This window comes from Lissotriton helveticus, chromosome 5_1, assembly GCF_964261635.1.
Source record: "Lissotriton helveticus chromosome 5_1, aLisHel1.1, whole genome shotgun sequence".
NCBI classification, from domain to species: Eukaryota; Metazoa; Chordata; class Amphibia; order Caudata; family Salamandridae; genus Lissotriton; species Lissotriton helveticus.
This window is the reverse complement of record NC_136065.1, coordinates 1786612639-1786634322: the sequence shown is the minus strand read 5'-3', so window position 1 is coordinate 1786634322 and position 21684 is coordinate 1786612639. Positions and strand designations below refer to the sequence as shown.

At 44.5% G+C, this 21684-nt stretch overlaps 1 protein-coding gene across 11 annotated transcripts in view; it reads right to left on the bottom strand.

Moving 5' to 3' along the window:
* MARCHF10 (membrane associated ring-CH-type finger 10) overlaps window positions 1-21684 on the bottom strand; it is a 465874-nt gene that overhangs the window by 277121 nt on the left and 167069 nt on the right. For 10 of the 11 annotated variants that reach the window (XM_078645087.1, XM_078645089.1, XM_078645095.1 and 7 more), the window contains exons 3-4: window positions 1445-1603; window positions 1067-1223 (exon numbers count right to left, since the gene is read on the bottom strand). In XM_078645087.1, the coding sequence (XP_078501213.1) occupies window positions 1067-1223; window positions 1445-1603 (316 nt within the window). The remainder of the gene's footprint in view (window positions 1-1066; window positions 1224-1444; window positions 1604-21684) is intronic. The other variant, XM_078645094.1, reaches the window with a different exon arrangement.

Below are 21684 nucleotides of genomic sequence, written 5' to 3'. Positions count from 1 at the left end.
CACAAGTGAGACATGCTGAAGGATGCTAATACCTCATCATTCACACCTGTGCTGCCATGTCATGCTCAGGCATGAGTCCTTCATACACCTCGTGGTCCAAACCCACACACTAGCCCTTCCCTGTCGGGCCCGACCCTCAGAATCCACCCAGCGTTCAGTTCTCACCTGCACTACCATTAAGGTCATAGCAGGGTGAGCAGTGCAGAGCTCGGCAGTCATGCCATCAATGTTCTGCACAGGTTTATTCACAGGTGAGCCACACTGCAGCCTGTACCTGAGCACAGGGGTGTGACTTGTTTGTTTTGACCCTGCATATGAACCACCTGTAGCGACATGTGGTATGTGTAGGGAGCCGAGGACCAACATCATTTCACTTGGCGTCCCTGCCACTAAGATCACCAAAGGGTGGTGCTAAAAAACATCATCATTTTCAGAGCAGCTTTATTTTGTGCCCACTTGATCTCTTTCATCGTGCATACCAAGTTTGGAATAAAACTTTCCAATCCATAAATATCCTCTCCCAATTCTTGCCTTTTCTTGTCCCTCTTTAGGCTGTTGGGCCACACCTAGTGTTCATGTGACATCAGCTCTGCCCCTGAAGCCGACAACGGTGTATCTGTTCGGAGATAGTAGTGGTGAACTAGCGGTGCGCATGCGTGAGCTTGGGAAGAAAGCAGATTGAATGGAATAGAATTTGTAGTGCAAACCAAGCCTGAAGGCGCTAAAGCGCTAAGACCAGTAAGGAAAGCATCCGCAGAGATGAGAAGGCATCAGTGTGAGTGAACCCAAGCGAGCATCGGTGAGCTGGGGGCAGCGCAGGTGAGTGTTGTTGAGGCGGGGGTGAACTAAGGGTGGGCATGGATGAGTCCTGATGAGCTGCACCAGGTACAGCCAGTTAGCTAGGGGCTAAGCCCAGATTACAAAACACGTCTGGCCTAGAAGCACTTGAACTGTAAATCTAGCTCAATCTTCACTGCATTGCTACTTGGAAGGGAACAGACAGACCCAATCTATAACAGCAAGACCGCTGTGCTACTTCAGTGATGTCTTGCACCCCTAAACTCACCTGGGTTTACAGAGTCAAGGACAGGCCCTCTATTCTTCAAAAGGGATATTGGTTTAAGTTTATTCCTATCCACTATGGAGGCAAGAGCCGGAAGCTTTGCTGCAGGTTTCCTGCTGTTGGAGTGCAACCTAGCTTCTGAAAGTCCAGCCACCGAGACCTAAAACAGTTAAAAGGAATGATCAGAACAGGAAATACAGAACAAGTAACATGTGCAGTAACAATTGAATCAGAACAAGAGCCAACTGGGCCACAGGGGGCCAGGCTGCGGCTCTGTAAAATTAATCGAGCTCAGGAAACTTCATCTTGGTCAACCACACTTGATCTCAGTTGAAGTCATAGGCTGTATCTCAGCCACTGGGCGTCTAGACGCTCCTGTACCTGTGTGTTGGTCCCCATGCCTGAAGCCCACGGCCTCTCGTAACTGCGAGTGGAATAAATGGAGGACAGAGTGAGCCATCGTCTTTTCTGCTTGCTGATCTGCTGCTCTCGTTTCTTCTCGATCAATTCCCGCTCATGCTCCTTCCTGCGCAGAGAAGCCTAAGGAGCAAAGGGAGGTTCACTCTTAGTGTTTGTTGTGCATTGATGACAGGTATTGAATGTTCTTGAGGTGTTAGAGTCTCTGCTATTGGACTGCTACTGGTCTGGTGCTGCACGGCACAAGCTAAAGCTGCATCCAAGTTACTCACAGTAATAACTATTAGTACTCTTTGCCCTTCTGCACCTTGAGCCCACAACCTATGTTAAAACCTCACAGATTAGACTAGAGCAACTACACATCCTCTCTGGGAGTTAAAAATAGGCCTGACCGAAGAATACTAAGGGTCTCAATACGATTCCAGCAGAGCAGAATTACCTCAAGGAATTCCGGTCCGCCTAATTCCAAGTTGGTCGGTTTTTCGAGAGACAGTTTTTCAGGGTGTGGCAGAACGAGGCCCGATTTTACTAATCAAATCAGCATTGTGTTTGACCAACAATGGGGTGATGATGTGGCCTATTTTTGAAGTGTTGGTACCTTGCCTTAGGTGAGGGAGCCATTTATCATAGCAAGTCTTAGAGACTGAATATGTTCACTTACTTTATTGGGCCAGCACTGCAGGGATAGGATTGTCGGCTTGGTTGGGTGGGTTTCTGGAGTAAATCGCTTTGTTTAGCGAGGATGGCATACATTCTTTTAATGTGTTTTTAGGAGTTTGTAGGGTGTGATAGATGGATGACAGTCTATCAGGTTGGTAGCTTAAAAAAAATATTCAAATGGAGTCAGTAAAGAATTCTGCTACCTCCAAGTATTGAAAAGTAATGTCAAAGAATCAAATATGTGATGAGGTTAAGACAGATTATTCGATGAGTTGCAACAGTAGTTTTGGGCAGTTTCTAGCAATGACAAGTTGTAGCACTTTTTGTTAAGGGCATGTTATTTTTTTATTAGTCTTACTTTTGGCTCATAAGGAGTCTAGAGTGCTGGGAGAGGAGATTTAGCGCCATTATCTTTCCACCTCACTTAAAGTTTCCCTTTCTGAGTCTGCTGGTTCAATTAGTTGAGTAGTGATACATTTGATGGATACATTTTGTATAATGGAGGTGGTAAATGTAGTTAAGTCAATTGCTCTTAGATGCTGATATTTCTGTCTTTCACTGGAAGGAGAGTTAGGTTTATAGTCTGATCTGTTAGCATGATACATATTCCTTAGTTATGAAGGCAAACATACTTAAATTTGAGCAAAGAAACAAAGATCTGTGGATTCATGTACATTTGCCTCATTTTCCTGGACCATGCTTTTGCCACTATTACTTACTAAGAGCTGCATTTAAGAGTGAGTTGTTTGAGTCAGAGAAGGTCGGTTTCTGTCCTTACAGAATCTTGTTATTACATGGTAGTTTGATTGATTCATCTAGGATAGTAGTGCAATGGGTGAAAAAGAACAGATTCCTTTTTATTGATCCATTTTGTTTATGCTTTGGTAACGACTGACCACTACTAATGCAACATTAAGTTTTAATATTGCATCTAAAATCTTTTCTTCAGTAGATTAGAAGAGAAGCATATTTCATGGCCGAGTATAAAAGGCTTAAGACTAAATCAATCCAGTGGTTGTATTTTAAGTTGTTGGGTTATTGGGAGGCAAAGAAGGTTGGCATCTTCAAAGAGTATCTAGATATATAGGCATTTACTATGTCAAAATAGGTTTAGTTAGTTACAATGCAAGTGTACATCAAATTTTCTATTGGTAATCAAAATATTGATTTTAACATAACATAACCACTAAAGGGCATAAAATAAGCAGGGGATGAAGCCTTTCAAAGTAGAGGGAGGGAACACAACAAAAAATGACCCGAGGATCGAGGTTCGAGTCTCGGTAACGACGCCAAACATCCTGTGATTCTGGGCAAATCACTTAATCTCCGCGTGCCTAACAAAAATGAATATGTGTCCTCATGTAACGTAATTGGTGCTATGTAAAGCGCTCTGATACCCGATTCGGTTTGGGTCAAGTTTGCGCTATATAAAACTCTGCAAAAAAAAAAGAAATATACAGGGAATACTAATTCAGATATGCAGCTTGAGAGCTTCTGCTACAAGGAGAAGCCCACACACCATACTCTGGTAACTGTCAATGGTTGGGGTTTAACTTAAGCCCGGTGACAGACATTAGGGTGACACACATTAGAGAGCCTCCAGTAGGCGTCCTCTCCTAGCCTACTTATAGTTTGCACACTGAGTCTCACAGTTCTTTGGTCAACTAATAGTAAAATTGTTGATTCATTAGCCCACCTATGGTTACTGTAGGAAGGTGGATATCTGACTATGGTTGCCCCTAACTTTTTGCCTGGTGTTTTGCTGGTTTTTGACTTAGTTGGCCTGGGATCATGCAATTCAGGACCCCAGGCTTCCTGCTCTCTCTGTTAAAATGGATTCCATGTACCTTAGGTGCATTTACCAATTGGTACTGGGCCACCTTATCAGTCCCTGTACTCAGGGCATAGGTGTACCCAGGGCCTACCAGGGGCTGAAGCCTGGCTGGCCATCTGAATCTGACACAACTGGCTGCACGACAGCTGGGGCAAGGTGGTGTAAACATCCTTTGCTGTAGATATAGTATACCTATATCTAACCCTAAAATGGACACATATATTCCTATCAGTCACTCCTATGGAAGGCCTTATCAATCCTGAAGGCAGAGTGCTTGGAATTATGTGAGATGGTGCTCTGGCATGAGCTGAGCCCGTTTGCAGCTTGCGGAACCAAGTCCTAATAGCTGTTCCATGATAACGCTATACCATATACTCTTAAGTGCATTATCAACCTCGCGGTTAAATGCTAACTCTGGTATAACATTATCAAAACATGTCGAGTAAGGTGACATACGATTTGGAATACTACCCCCTCGCCAATTCTGGCGACGGGGGTAGCATTCCACCCTTCTAGAGGGACACGACATGTATGTAACTGTGAACCCCGGTTAAAGTTAACTCGAGCCTCAGCATCACAAAATGGATGCTGCCACCACAGACACAAATCTGACCTCCTGCTGCTGGGAGTCCTTCCAGCGAGGATGGCCTGGACAAAGGGTTTCCTGCCTTGGGAGGTGCTAGCACCACCCCAGACAGGATTTTGTGTATTGAGGTAGGGAGGCCTGAAAGGAATGAGACATGCCTGGGGCACACAAGGTGCCCTGTGCATACACCGGTTCAAACCAGTTGCTGGGGCATCCCTGCCCCAGCTCTGGCGGGAAACCGGACATAGGATAGGGGGTGTAACCACCCCCCTTCCTGGTCCCACCCAGGGGAGGGACCTAGTCAGTAGTGTAGCCCCCTTTAGGAGAATAAAGGTAGGAGCTGGTCCCATTCCAGATTAGATTATCCTGAACTATTCAACAAGAAGAAACTCTGGCCTTCGACGTTCTGCTCCACAGAAGACTGAAGAATCTCCCTTGTGGACAAGGAGTGTCCACCCTGCAACTGCAGGCACCATCAAGCGTCCAGCGTCTTTCCCTTTGTCGTCTTCCCTCGAGTATCCAGACTTCAGAGCCCGACGAGACCCGGATTCCCAGACCTCTCCGACCTCAACTCACATCTGCAGCACAGCTGAGATCCGTGGGTGCGACGAGACACGTGGGACCAGCCATCTTGGAAGAAACTGCACTTCGCTTCCAGCACGACTCCCGAGGTAAACTCGACCAAGTGCTTTGGGGACTGAGAAGCCCCAGCCCCGAGCAGCCCCTGCACCGAAGATCAGCCCTCCAGCATCCACGAGATCTGCGTGGGGCCCTTCTGCTTGTTTGCTGCTCGACGCGTTGTCTGGTCACTTGCCGGCTGGCTAGTGGCCTCCGAGACGACGAACCTTTGAATCTTTGCTGCTGGTCTGGTTGCTCCAGACTGGCCCTTGCTCCCTTCCAAAAGAGGGGCACCCCGGACTCTCCTAGTCCGTACCAGACGCTTTCTTCACTCACCGCGTGGGTTGCCTTTGCCAAGGCCTGTTGAGTCCAATCCCGGATCCGACACCGCCGGCAGAGAGAGCCTGCGTGGGACAGCTCGTGCCTCCATCCTGGTCATCGAAGACACCTCCTGTGCCACGTGGCTGCAGAGTCAAGCGTCCACTCTTCACCTGATCGTGACGACGACGTCTGGTTCCTTCCTGGTTCCACTCCAGTCACTGGCTAGTGACTGTGAACATTGTCCCCTCTGCTTTCAGATCTTCTTCTTCAACCATCCACCCTTGGATTGCACCGGACATCTTCCTCCTAGTCGCCTGCAGCACCTTTTCTTTCAGGCTCCATTGACTTCAACGCGAGAACCCAACACACTTTGACACCTATGCACCCGCGGCCCGTGGGTGAGGTAACAAGAGCATTTTGGTGCTCAAGGGTAGTTTAACTGTCCTAGTGTCCAGTTCCACAGTCGTTTTAGTCCTACCTAGTCAGGATTGTCCGTACTCACCTTTAACTTGAACTGTACTGTCCATAGACTTTGTTACGCATCTCGCGTGTGAGTTCACACTCTGCACACGCGTTCCGTGGGCCTCCTATTACTTACCTGAAGTTAGTGTAGCGTGGTCCCATCGATCCTACAGCCTCTGGACAGCTCCATTCCTTTTATCGACTCTCACATTCCACTTACTTAGTATATGGTTTGTCGTGCCCCTAGGGCACCATTGTAATTTTGTGCAACTTGTAGTATTTTTCGTAAGAGATTGTCATGTGCTTAGCCCTCTGACCTCATAAAGAGTTCAGAGATGTTGTTATTAATAAATATACTGTTTATTTTCATAACAACCTGTGTGGTGTCCTTTCATCTGGTATTCAAGGGGTTATATTTGGTAAAACAGCTGGCTTCACATGCCAAAAGAGTTTAGCCTAAGACTGCTTTGTCCATGCTACCATTAGGATAGCTGGTCTATAAGGTTGACTTACAACCAATCACCATAAGGGTTGTTTGGACTGATACAAGGTGATCACTAGAACTAGTGAGCATCATATATCAGGCCAACTTCTCACAGTTACCCTTTCATTTCTCACCACACAAGTGTTTACAGTCTCGGTGAGGGCACCTGAATTTCGATACCCATAGATGGTTGCTTTTTGTCAAAGAGTGATGGCCTGTACAATCCTCATGCAGGCTAAGCCCAGAGGTGGTTGCCCTGTGTCTCCTTCTCCATGTTCTCCCTGGAGCAGCACGTCTCCTTCCTTATTGTTCTGATTTCCCCTCAGGTGCCTCATAAGCTCATTGGTCATGCTTAAACTTTCTTTTTGAAGTGGCCTCGCAGCCTTTCTATTCCTATGTAAATCAGCTCAGATATCCATTGTAACTTTGTAGAATTGCAGCCATATATTCCTTCTGTAAGTGCTTGAGCAGTCATTACTTTTTAATAGTGTCTTGGGCCATCTAATTTAATAGCTAATTTAATAGCTCTTATACAAGCCTTCAATACTAGCCTTAAAAACATCCCACATGCTTCCTAAATTAGTAGACATCGAATACTCTATCTCTGAATGAATGAAAATGCAGTATTCCTCATCCCACAGCAATTAGGGATTAGATATCTATGGCGGGGGTTAAAGTAAGAACCAATAAGAAGATTTTCCTATCTGCAGTGTAGATGTGATAGGAGAAACCAGAAGAGTAGATGATGTCACGCAAATACATGGTATATTTGAAGAATAAAAGTGGGCAAGGCCGACGGATAGGAAGGTGAGTGGGAAGAGTGATGAGCTCTGAGAAACAGAAGATCAATTGGTAGCCGTGCCAGATGATCTTAGAACGGCAACGGACAGTGGTCGTTTTGATGCTTTAGTGCTACTAGACTGGTCTGCTGCCTTTGATACAGTAAAGCATAACATCTTGATCTCGAAGGGAAGCTGGTATTTTTGGCGTGGCCCTTAAATTGTTTGTGTTCTATTTGTATGGCAGAGCACAAGCAGTACAGCTCCCTCCTTTTTTATCCAAGTACAGAGAAGTAGGGCAGAGAGTTCGTCAGGGCTCTCACCCTAGTTCTACTCTGTTTAACATCTATTTAAAACTCCTGGCAAAACGAATCCGTAGCCATGGAATTAATTTCATGAACTATACTGATGACACACAAATCATCTTGTCAATAGATCAATCCATCCCTTTTCCGCTTGACTCCTCTCATAACTGTTTTAGGGGTAATTCCTGTTGACTGGGAATGAATTCACTTAAATTCAATGGGGATAAAATGGAAATTCTTCACTGCTCCATTGGCAAACAGCCTCTTCTTTTACTGGCGGACTTTTTGCGTTTACCATCCAATTCTACTCTGGTTGCCTCCCCAGTGGTTCTTACCCTAGGGGTTTACATGGGTGCACATCTGTCCCTTTCTACTCAAGAGAACAACCTTTCTTCCACACATTTTTCCTTGTTAAGGAAACTGCGCAAAATCCAACCTTTTTTTCCCTCTTAGCATTGACCGCAGGTGGTCAAGTCACTTATCCTGAGCTATCTCGATAACTGTATTGCTCTGATTATAGGGGCTCGTGACCATCAAACAGTTGAGTTGGATGCATACAGCTACTGCCAAGCAGTCCCTGTCTTGTCTTTGCTCTTCTTCCTGGATCATTGGATAAGAAACTAACTTATTTACCTGTAACTGTGGTTCTCCAGTATTGGTATCTTTTATATTTTATAAAGATTCACATGCTTAAATCATTCCCCGTCATCGAAGTGGAAGTCTCACGGTACATAATAAAGCAGTGCAATAAGGCACACATAGCCTATAATGGCTAAAAGACATTGATTTGCTTAGTTTACCCACATCATTTATAAGGAACCCAACTTCAGCCTTTCAGGCAACAGCATCCTCTAGAACACTCCCCACAGAGGCATCTTCCCTCAGATTTTAAGGCACTAGTGGGAAGTAAATCCCTATATAATAAGGGAAGCCTCTATGGAGAGAAGGGTAGGTTGCATTTGAAGCTATGAACGATACCAATACTGAAGAACCAAAGTTACAGGTAAGTAACTTATTTTCTTCATAGATTCACATGCTTGAATCAGAATAGTCTGCAGTCAAAGTATTTATAAAACCATCATAAACATAACACAATAGCGAAAGGTGGGTATTAACCCCTTCCCTGCTGCCGACGGTCGTCGCGCAAGCTACCTCCCTGGCGCTGCGCACGTCCATCGGCCGACGCGGCCCCGCCCACCCTTTAGAACGCCCGCATCGCGGCGGTAAAACCACCGTGGTTAAGGCGTTAAATGAACAAAAGCCTCACCTTATTGAAATAAATGATGTAACACCGCTTGTCCCTCTACCGCATAATTGCGATCTGATGATTCCAGGCTGTAATGTTGGATGAAAGTATGCCTGTTCTTCCATGTTGTCGCTCCACATATACTTTCAAGAGGCACCCTAGCAAACAAAGCAGTTGTAGTAGAGACAGCTTTAGTAGAGTGCGCTTTAATCTTACTTGTCTAAGGTCTTCCTGCCTTGGAATGGCAAAACTGGATAGCAGCTTAAGTTCATTGAGCTATGTTCGACCTTGGAAACTGGACCACCTTTGCAATGATTTCCATATGCTAATAACCGTTGGTCAGTTTTCCTGATTTGTTTAGTGCGATGTAAATAACATTTCAGGCATCTTCTAATATCCAGTGTATGCAGTGATTTTTCAGCTGCCGTTTGTGGATTCGGAAAGAAGGTTTTTAGAACAATAAGGTTGTTTAGATGAAAATCCGCAGGGACTTTAGGAATGAATCTGGGATTGGTTCTGAAAATCACGGTATTATGTTTGAACTGCAGAAAAGGTTTTTTAATCGTGAAGGCTTGTATTTCACGAATCCTTCTGGCTGATGTTAGAGCCAATAACAGTGCTATTTTCCACGTTAGAAATTTGACCTCCACTTTGTGGACAGGTTCAAATGGACTATTCATGAGTTGCACAAGTACTGTGTTAAGCAGCCAAGTCGGAAGAGGAGACTTAATTGGAGAGAAGACTCTGAAAAGATCATTAAGGAACTGCTTAATGACCCTGCTAGACCACAACGATGGTGAGCCAGTTGGCCGTCTATACCTTGAAATTGCTGCCATATGCACTTTATTAGAAACATGGACCAAACCGGATTTTGTGAATGATAAGAGATAAGGTAAAAGTTGCTCTGGTGGTTCTAAGATAGGATGAATATTCGATTTCTGGCACCATAAACAGAAAGCTTCAATTTTAATTGATGTGTTAGTGGTGTGAGGTCTGACTTTCACAAGAACATCTTTTGAAGTCTTTAGGGATGTTCATATTTACAAACTCATGGTATTCAGAAGCCAGGCCAATAAGTGTAGGGAGGTCAGGTCCGGATGTAGGACCTGGTTTTGGTTCCTTGTCAATAGTGTACTTAGAGGTTTTAGCAGAATGTGTTTTCTTTCCAATAGGGAGTAAAAACTCTGTGAACCAGTGCTGTCTGGGTCATCTTGGAGCAATCAGAATTATTCAACATGATTCCCTCTTCATTTTGCTGAGAAGTCTGGGAATTAGATGGAGGCAAAGACCCCTGACTATCTTATAGAAAACGCATTCCTCCACAAGCCTTGTTGTGGGTGCCAACTTGTGTAAAATTGGAATTTTCAAATATCTTGTGTTGCAAAAAGATCCAGTGTCGGTTTGCCCCACTGATGGAAGATCTTGTACAAAGCTGCCTGATTGAGCTCCCTTTCGTGGCAGCTATTCTTCGTTCTGCTTAATGTGTCTTCAGAATGTTCTTCTACCTGGAACATGTTCTGCGCGTAATGGTATTTGGTATCTCACTACCCATTTCCAATTCTTTGCACTTCTTTGGATAGGGCTAGAGATTTTGGGCCCCCTTGTTTGTTCACATAATACATACTGGTGGTATCGGCTGTGCAAATTAACATTGACAAGCCTTTTATCCTAGGCAGGAATATTTGGAGACTAAATGAAATTGCTTTCAGTTCTAATACATTTATATGCATTTCCATCTGCCGAGGAGACCATTTTCCACTTATCTTTAGATCTTGCGGGTGGGCGTCTCAACCCTCTAAGGAAGCATCCATGGTAATAATTTTTTGGGGAATCTGTGGTAAGAATGTTAGCCCCAATTACATATTGCTGGCTTTTGTAAACAAGGATAGAGCTGTTATCATGTTTGGACAGCGGAGGCTACAACTTTTAAAATATGGTGGGATGCGACAGTGCCAACCTCAACATAGCTGTTTCATAGCCGTGGTATTGCTGGGTGCACACTGCGCATGTCAGGCTGGCTGTTGCAAACCAGCCGGTCAGCCCGACTTGCGCACTGAAGTTGCAGCTGTAATCCTGCAATCACAGGATTCAGCCCCACCCCCTGCACTCACACCGTGCTTGTACGAAAAATGGCATTGATTTGCCATTTTACTAATTTGTGTGTGCCGCCCCTGTGTTTAGAGTGATCTGGATTAGGTAGTCAAATGATCCTTGTGTTTGAATCCATTGTTTGTCCAATTCTTCCTGTAAAGGTCACATTCTTAGACGGGAATAAGGTACCAGTGAAATGGCATAGGACAGCATCCCTAGAAGTGATTTGAAAAGGCATATCAAAACTGAATTTCTTTTCATTAGCCTGTGCGCTAGTAGTACGAGTCTTTTTGCCTTTCCTGTGATAAGAATGCTTTGTCTTGGCTTGTATCTAAAACTGCTTCCAAGAACGTTATTCTCGTTGATGGATGTATTGATTCTTTTTTAAGATTGAAGGTAAAACCTAAGTCTTTGAACAATGCCAGACAAGCTGCTGTAGTATTTAACGCTTGATGAGCACTTGATGCCTTTCTCATCCAAATGTCAAGGTATGGGAATACCTGGAAGCCCTTCTGTCTTAGGTGAGATGCTACTGGGGCTAAACATTTTGTGAAAATGCAGGGGGCTGATTTGAGCCCAAAAGGGAGGACATTGAATTGATAGTGAGCGCCAGTTACCCAGAATCTCAGGAATCTGCAATGGTTGAAATGAATGAAAGTAAGTATCCTGTAGATCCAAGTTTGACACGTAATCTCCGTGATTGAGGATATCTAGGGTGTCCTGAAGGGTAACCATGCAAAAGGATTGTTTCCTCAGATATTTTTTTAGTTTCAGCAGTTCCAAAATTGGTCGCCATTCCCCTGTTTTCTTTTTTATTAAGATGAAACTGGAATAGAAACCATTCCTTTCTGTGAGTAAGGTACTTTTTTCTATTGCTCCTTTTGTAGCATGGTCAAAACTTCTCATTGGAGCAGATGGAGATACAGTGAGTGTTCTCCCTTCGGAGAAGTGTTTGGTGGCTTTTGGATGAATTCTAAATTATGCCTGTAGGTGATCAGATCTAACACCCATCTGTCCAATGTTATCTGTTGTCATTGGTAGGAACAGTCTGAAATATTTGCTCTGACAGGCTAGAGAGGGTATAACTGACACTTCTAGAATGTCACTGCTTTCTTCTGGTGTCTCTTGCTTGTAAGATCTGTTTCTTTCTAGGTGATTGCTTCATGTAAGCTGCTGGCGGTGGTGATCTATACGGCTGTTGTTGGTAGGATGGCTGACATTGCTGTTGAAAAAGCTGATACTGTTGGTACTTGTATGGCTGGTATGCCCCTCTACACGAGAACAAACCTCTTCCTCGTGAAACTTGAAAAGGGGTTTTCCTTATTAGCAGGGTACTCAAGGATCATGCATTATCCTTCTGCTATCATTCCAAATCCAAATAACTGACTAACCTATCCACCACTTAAAATGTGCTTGCATGTTTCACTAACTAATTCAACACTAATCCTCTGTGGGTCCCGGAGTAGCGTGCTACCTGCCGAAAAAGCGCTTCGACGCCTCGTCAGGGGTAGTAAGCGCTATATAAATGCAATTACAATACAATACAATATGGCATGTCTTGGATTTTGTTCTGGACTTCAGGCCTGAAAGACATGGCCTTTAAACATCCCAGCCGCCTCAGAACAGCAGTTTCTGCCAACTGCCTGAACCCTGGCAATGCTATATCCATAGCGCAGTCTATTATTTCTGAATAGGTTCTTTCGACCTCTTGAAGATTTTTCTTTGCCTCCCCTTTAACATCGTCCGGTAAAAGATCCATGTAGGTGGTGATGTCCAACGACATCTGCCTGTCATACTGGCCTATTATGGCTAGTGAATTGACAGCTCGAAGAGTAGTTGCTGACATCGTAGAGAATTGTTTATCAAAATCATCTAGGCACTTGCCTTCCCTGTCTGGTGGTGTTGATATGGGCAGCCAAGGATTCTTGGACTGGCGCAGAGCCTCTTGTGTTACCACAGAATCTGGTCTTGGGTGCCCAACCAGACATGTAGGCAAGTTTTCTGATGCTGTGTAGTTTTTGTCTATCCTTGGCAGAATAGCGGAGACTGTTGCAGGTCTCTTTATGATTTTTGTTCCCTCTTCCCAAATATAGTCTACTATTGGGATAGCTCTAATTGATCGGACTGTTTCTTATGACTTCAAGGGTAACTGAAATCTTTTTGCGCTCTTTCCATGAGATCATGGAAAGCTCTCATGTCATCTGGTGGAGAGTTCATCGGTTGTGGTGCAGGTGAAGATGGCGTTGAAATCAAATAATCATCCCATTCATTGGGAGTAGATTGATTGTCTTGGAATTCCCCTTCCTCTCCGTCGTCATCTGAGAAGGCTGGTATGTCTTCCGGAGCCAGTGCTATACTGGAAGCTGAAGTTCTCCTAGGTGATAGAGGTGGAGGTATAGGATGAGGAGTTCTCAGAGTTGGGATCTGAGGGGGACACATGGCTGAGATGGGGGTGCTGCCATGTTAGGTTCTGTACATTTTTTATAGTAGTCCAGCAACATGTCCTGGTGGTATTAAACCAAAGCTATGTGAGCTTGAACCATGCCTTCTTGGGATGGAGGGTGACTATTATGTTGGAAGTGTTCTATATATTGTGCAGGTTTTTCATTGTATTGCTGTGGTCTTGAAGAATAGTAGTCTTCATAATACTGTTCCTCCTCCTCCTTTTGGTACCTAATGTTCAGCTATGAAGAGCTAATAGCAGCCCCAAATTGGCCCTCATCCCCGTAATCATCTTTGTCAAGTAGGTGACACGGTGGGAGAGGAGAGACCTTACTTGGGGATGTATGTTCTGGTCGTAAAAATTCTGAAGATATTATGCCCCTCATCGATGGTACCGATGACGATGTCATTGTCGACTCCATTGTTATCCTTACCGAAGGTGGAGACCTCTTTTCCACCATTGAGTGTGTTGTTAATTGTTTTATCAGCTGTGGTTTTACCGTCACCTTCGGTGTCTTCGTTGACGGCCACTTTGTCGACGATGTGTGTGTCTACAATACTGAAATAACAATGAAGGGAGGTAGAGTAAAAAGATAGGATTCCTACTCCACAGGCACTGATAAATAAACAAGAAGAATCCTACTTCCAGTGTGCACCACAAGGATGGGGAACACTCAGTGTTGTGTAAAATACCCCTCACACACCAACAGGCCCCTTGGTGTCATGCTTCATCATCGGGGTCTTCGCACCCCGCTAAAGGGATGCGGCACGCTACGACCTGCGACTACGCGGGAGCGTTGACAAGAATTGACTATGTGTGGTGTGTGTTTGAGTGCATGTGAGGGGATTAATGTGAGTGAAGGGTGTAGTGAAAAATTAAAAAGTACCTGGCTAGTGGGTGGTGCGAAAAAAACTTTATTCCGTACCCCTAGCTGGTGCTATTAAAAAGATGTGCAAAAAAGCGAGGTTAGTTGTCTTAATTAGGGACAAAACCTCTGGTGTGCGTCGACATGTTTCGGAACTGGTGTTCCTTCTTCAGGACGGGGCACAACTTCCCAACCCTACTCACGTATTCCTATAAAAAAGTGTTATCTTAATTATCTTTTTACTAAAAAGTGATAACAATCTCACGAAGGCTGACAATGTGCCTACAGCGGTATCTTTGGTTCATGCAATTGCATGCCCTGAAAAAAAGAAAAACTCAATTTAGTTTGGTTACCATATAGGACTGGCTCAGACAGGTGCAGTCACCTGGAGCCCCAAACAGTTAAATTAACCTGTAAAAAAGGGGGACATACATGACACACAACATACAAGACACACTTAAGGTTTTTTATATTAGTTCTTTTTGGACATACTCATGGTCACTGTTGTATATTGCGTCATGAGCATATCCAGAACATCAAGGTAGGTAGGTGGATCCACAATCTGTGAGGGTAAAGAAGTGGTTTCAGTGTTGTTACTCCTTTTACTCACTGTTTGACTCCACGCTAGATCTGGATATCTGAGAGTTGCTTTTGTGTGTAATATACTCACGAAATCCGCCTAAATTGGCCTCCTTCTACCACCCTGTGCTGCTCCGCTGGAAATGCGTTAGCGAGCGACATTGCGGTATATATTGGGGATTTAGGTGTTGTCTCATTCGTTAATTGGCGGAAGTCGGAAGATGGCCATATAAGGGACAACCGTATCCCCGCCTATCGTATACATGTTCACGGTCTCAATGTAACATATATCCTTTTCTCATTCGTTAATTACCGGGTTTTTTTGGCAGACCAAATAAGGAGTATCCGCTTCCCTGCCTATCGCGAGCCCGGACATGGGTTCCTGTTGACACGGGTCCTTCTGGGCATGCCTGGTTATTGAGCTTTTCGAAGAGCACGCGCATGCGCATATCGTATTCGCTGCGCCTTGGTTTACTAGTTACCGGCGCATGCGCGGACGTATGAATCGTCTCTCTGTGTGGCACTGATCTCGTGCGATGTATACCATCTTGGGCCATCGGAAGTACTGTTGCTTTTCCCGAATTTTGAATATTGCTTATTTCATTTCTGCGGCATCCCATAGGGCGATCCATAATTCTGTTTGTCAGCATGGGCAAAGGCATGAACAGAAAACGTTATTAACACTCTCCTAGTCCATTTATGTGCATGCTTTTTAAGGGCGTTCCGTAATTTCTTATATCATTCTCTGTGGGAAAGACACATCAGGTTGATTTTGGTCTTATAGGCCCTTCTTTTTCTGAAACCAAAAAAATGAAAAAATGAATTTAATGACGTTGTAGTGTTTCAATTATAGTCCAGTAATTTGGCTCCATGGAATGTCGTCATTAAGACCTGTAATGTGGGTTCCCAAGCGAAATACCCATCGTTGTTCTTTCTGGAACAGGCCTGTTTCAGATGTTAGACGTTCGATAACCGTCCAACGTAAATCATTAATGCAATGCTGACGTTCCAAAAAATGTGATGCCATCTTGGTGGTCATTTTTTTACAACGTATGTTGCTTTTGTGTTCCCCTATCCTCACTTTGACAGGTCGGGTGGTCATGCCTATATATTCTAGACCACATGGGCACGTTATCATGTAGACCACGTTCTTCGTGTTACAATTGGAGAACTGGCGTTGTTCCCATGATGTGCCATTTCTAAAGGTTAGGCTTTTGCTTTTTTGGGTTTGATGACAGCAGCTGCAATCGCCACAGGGGAAGTGTCCTTGGACCCCAGTCACATTCTGTCTTCCAGTGGGGTTTTGTCGTGGTCTAGTATGTACCAGCATGTCTTTAATGTTTCTGCCCCTCCGGTGTGCATGCATTGGTTTCTAAAAAACCAGGTCTCCACAGTTCAGTATTCCCCAATGTTTGTTTATGACTTTCGATACCTGGTTCGATATGGATGTATATGTCGTAACACAAATTGGTCTTTTGTTTGCTCCTTTGTCTTGTGGATTGTTTTCTAGAAGTGCCTCCCTGTGGTTGTTCCTTGCGCGTTTCATCGCCTTATCAAGGTTTTGACAGGGTATTGTCTCTGTATTAGTTTGGTTTTTAAATCTTTGGCCTGTTTGTTAAATTGGTTCAATTCTGTGCAGTTTCTTCTGAGTCGTAAGAATTGACCATACGGTAGATTCTCCCTTAGATGTCTGGGATGGAAACTATCGTATCGCAACAAACAGTTCCTGGAGGTGGGTTTAAAATGGGTGGTACTTTTCAGCCTTCCCTCCTCGGTGTATATATTCAAATCCAGGAAAACCATTGATGTGTTGGAGATAGTACTGGTAAATTTCAGGTACTCATTCTGGTTGTTGAGCCAAGCTACAAAATTCGTGGCACTGTTTATATCCCCATTACATGTGATGAAGATATCATCTATGTACCGTTTCCAGGTGTTAATCTGGGAACGGTATGGATTGTCTTCATGTAGGATCTTATGCTGTTCCAGATGGTGGACGTATAGTCCCGCTAGACTTGGGGCAAAAGTACTACCCATGCTTGTTCCATGGGTCTGTAGGTATAGGGTCTCTTTATATTTGAAAAAATTGTCTTTCAAGGCCATGGTGATGCATTCTAGTGTGGAAAAGTAAATTTTGCCATGTTATATGTCCCTACGTGTTCCCCATCCTATGTTATATGTACATGATCGATATGCATATGTATCCCCCTATGATCGATTAAAGACGCAATTACAGTTGTGTCCAACTCTAGTATGCCAGTATCCAGTTCTCGTGAAAGCAACGAGTATTAGGCCTATGTTACCACGATTTACAGTGTACACGTTAATTCATTGAATTGTCCCCGTTTCTAGGCCTCAAAAGGGCCCGGACGCCAGATTCAAGCTCCAGTCTTCTGAACCCGCTCCGAGGAGCGATACAGCCCCCACCTGCATCCCTGACCCTTCACTTACTTCCGCGCAGCGCGGTGCCCGGCCCGGCCTGGCTCTGCCTGCCTGTCTGCCAAGAGTATGTTATGCTTCTAGTTATCAGTCCAGCTTTCCTCCTTTGCATTCCTAAGCTACTGAACCGTATAAACAGTTTCAGCTATGGTCTAGTCTTTCTGTCTCCATGCAGGAGAAATACTGTATTAATATTCATAGCACACGCATTACACAAAGAATAAATGCATGCACCAGTCTTAGTGTCAAGTAGCCTCTGCCCTGATAGCTTTTAGATTCTATCAACATGTACTCCAAACACCAGATACCAGATATGCTATAGGTACATGTCGTCCTGACACCGCAGACTTTAGTCTCCTCTTCTAGTGTAGAAGTCATAGCCCCCAGTTCTCCCTGGTAACACGTCATTGCCCGTTTGCGCGCACCACTAGGTTAAAGGTCCCAGCTGCTCAGGTAGCCCCCTCCATGTTTCCACTCCAGTTATGACACTTCTGTGACGTCTACATCACATGTCTATGTATACGCCCTGTACACGCCTTCTTGTTACACCCATTTATGCTTATCTTTCGCGACTGCTACGAGTTACGCCTACTGCTACGCCTATTGTATGCAATGTAATGTAATGTATTATACTATAGATATGCTGCACTGTCGATGAGGCATTGCAGCTGCCATCCATTCCATTTCCGTGCAGGCTATCCCGTTCCTGTCCCTTCCCTTATGCCTGATTAAAGCCTGTTAGACTCAGATACCTCGAATCCTGTCTCTTATTTATTGAGCTATCTGTTTTATTCAATGTATTCAAAAATAGTACCGGTAATTAATTATTTATTTACCACATAATGGCGCCAGAATAGGGACTTGCCCTTTCCCCACGCGCCGGCGAAGCCACGCAGGCCCCCTGACCCTCTGCAGCCGTGACGGAACCATACCGTGCACGTGCAGATATTTCTGCTTCAAGTATCCCTCAGGCCCACGGAGGAGACGGAGACTGCGGTCCAGGATCCAGACGAGGCGGTGAGGAATGCGGCGAGTCCCGACCAGAGCCCAAGCCGAGAGTACAAGGTCCGAGGTATCCGGAGGCCCACCTGTAACTGAAGTCCGAAGTTCGTAGTCCGACGTCGTAGCAGTCCAGTCCAGTCCGAGGCCTTCCAGTTTCTTGCTGCCCGGTGAGTACCGTTGCTGGGGTAGTATCTAGACAGGGTCAATTAATTTGTCTCTGGTCCGATGGGTTTGGGTACACAGATCCAGTCCGAAGTATTCACCTAGGTGGATACGGGTCCGACGTGTCTCTTTATGGGACCGGTATGTTCTGTACTGTTTTAGCAGTGCATCCAGTAATTCTAGTAAGTCTGTTCTCGAGAAATTCATGTGTTCTGTTTTCAGTGTATCAGGTAGTATTCTGTTCGAACTGTTATTAATGTTATTTAATGTGTTTTCAATGTCGTGGTATGAGTGATTTGTTTTGCTATTCATTACTGTGTTTATCGTGTATTGTATTATGTTTGGATTCAAGTCTAGAATGCCTCTGTTTTCCAAGTTACGTCAGATAGGAACCCGGAAAGGGTTACTCGAAAAATCAGTTCCTGTCCCGCCTAGGGACAGTCCAGGACATTTTATGTATCATAAGCATGGCTTAAGTGCCATATTGTATTTAGATTTATGGGTCGACTATACCAAGGATCTAGAAGAGAAATATAGATGGCCTGTATCAGGTACATGGGATGCCGAGTGTATCATGCGAGTAGAAGAGGCATTATGGAAAAAGAAAGCCCGACAGTCCCAGAAAGATGCCATCGAGTTATGGCGCAAAGAATCTCATAGAAGAACCGAAAAAGAAATCAGAAAAACAGAGTTAAGTAGGGAATCCTCAGAGAGAACCCAAGAAAGGGAACTTCTAGAAGAAGGTGAACGAGTTAGAGCAGAACAGTCAGACAGACAGAGAAATGCTCTTATAAGGGGCATGTATCCTCTTCTTGCCGAGGGCTTGCCGAAGGCAACCCCGGAAGCATCCAGTAATTTTCCGCCATCATTAGTCCCGACTAAGCTACGTCATAAACCGACCGCAGCTGAAATTTTTCTTTCGTCCTATTTTGACGATACAGTCCCAGAATATGCAAATCATATTCCGCCTGTTCAACCTCAGCACCCTGTTAATAATGTAATCCCTGTTCCTCCAGCCACTGGTCCCGGGGACCAAGTTAATGTACCCCCGGCCCAGCCTACAGTAAATGCACCCGTTTTACCAGTCACGTTACCAGCACCCGCACGTCCGGTATTACCTGACGACTCTAGCCCAGGAGGGGCGGCGGGAGGCGCTCCTACCACCCCGCCTCAAACAAAACGAATGATGCTGAGAGAAGCAGCGTTACAACGTACACCGAAAGTCTCTACGTACGCAGCCCTCAAGAAATACCTTACTGATTGCGTATATGATTCAGTACCAGGTGAAGATTACATGATACTGTATTCAGTACGTTTACGACGAGTTACCACCTTTTTGGTTACTCTGCCAGACATGAAGGACCATCTAGATAGAATATATCGTTTTATCCGTACAGGGGAGGATCCAGAAAGTATTCACGAAGCTATGGCACACAGAAAAGTCGAGACTCAACATCTGATTTTACAGTTTTTGATTAACTGTTTAATAAGAGAACAAGACTATCCTGAGAAAGATAAAGATAAGATGAAAGTCCTGACAAAGTGGAGTGATAATATAGCCGAGGGAAAACACAAGACACAGAATTGTATAGACGCTATGTACAGGAAAATCCGTATGGAAATTCTAGACATACACGAAAAAGAGAAAGCAAGGAAAATAGCCGAGAAAGAGAATGACTCTTCAAGTGAAGAGGTAGACAGCGAGAATCCCGACAGAATAGCGTATGTAGGTAGAACTAGACTTTCCGACAGACATTCACGTCCAGATTACAAGAAAAGTTTTCCTCCTCCAGTGCCAGAACAATGTTCTCTTGAGCAAGTATTCCAAGCTACCGATAAAATTCTGAAATCACGAATAGGTTATAGTGAACTTAATACCATGCATGAACAAGAACTAGCCCGATCAGCAGTCCGATGGACTAGTGATTTTACCACGTTTCCAGATGAAATCGTGGCACAAATGTTCCTGAAACTGCCCCCAGCCGAGCAGCGTCTGGTGGGTATGTATATGATCCAGCACCTCATCACACTGTATGAGGTTCAGCATTCTGATCCAGGTCATTTACATGATGTATTGAACGAGTTACTCCAGTACAGATGGAAAGGTCTAGGTACCGATTTAATTAGTGTCATTCTAGAACAGCGCCACAAATACAGTACGTTCCTGACTCCGCATTTTGTTCCCGTTCCACCCCCAGTAAGGAAGTCATTCTACATAGATAGACAGAATCCGTTACGAGAAGTACATCCAGTTAGGACAACGGGGGGTGCTCTAGAACGAGTATTTGTTTACACCCCCATCACGAAAATAGAACTTTTGGAGATGAAAAAGTTAATTCCCTGTCATGATAAAGATCCGACGGGTTTCACCGTGAACTAAAAGACATGCTCCGTATGGGAGAATACACGTATCCTGATATCATTAAAATGTTAAAAGTCTTGTTGCCTGCGGGCATATATGAAAAACTTAAAGAAAAAGAATGGGAGGTGGGAGAGAATAAGATAGATTGGTCCGCATTAGAAGCCGAAGATAACACACGAGTACCAGGTACCGGTCTTGGGGATAAAGCTAAGGCTTTGCCCGAACTGTTAATACAAGTCTTGCCCAGATTACTAGCCACGAAAAAGGAAGACTGGGATGCCATCTCAGCCTGTAAACAGAAACAAGATGAAGATACTAGTGACTTTTATTCTAGATTCGAGAAATATTTCATTATTAATAGTGGTCTGAAAACAAGTAGTGAATCGTACCCTCATCTTTTTGTTACCAAACTAGTCGAGAATTCAAGTCCACAAGTTAAAAATCGAGTACTGAAAGTCGAGAGTTCTTGGCAAGCTAATACTCCGTCACAGATGCTCCAGATGCTCCAGTATCACCAGAACAGAATCAGGGAAGAGCAGGAACATGAAAGAAGACGTATGAAAGACACGAAAATGAAAGTACTAGTTGCACAATCTGTTCCGCAAGACAGTCAGAAGAGGGGTCCGAATCAAGCCAGTCATCCTACAGCTCCCGTTAAAGGGACATGCAATTATTGTAAACAGCCAGGTCATTTTATAAACGAATGTGCAGTTCTGAAACATAACATAGCTACTGGTAAGACTAAAGAGAGACCGCGTCCGTCTAGACAAGAACAAGTTTTACAGACTTCCCAGCCACCGCAGAACGCACAACAGACAGTTACAGTACCGCAGCCTATCGCTGCAACACAGCATGTTACACAGCAGATGTACCAGTATGCACAGACAGAGTATCCAGATTATCAGCCGTATTCATGAAACAGCCTAGAGAGGGAGGTTGGCTTGCCTCTCATCGAGATTCCTGTAG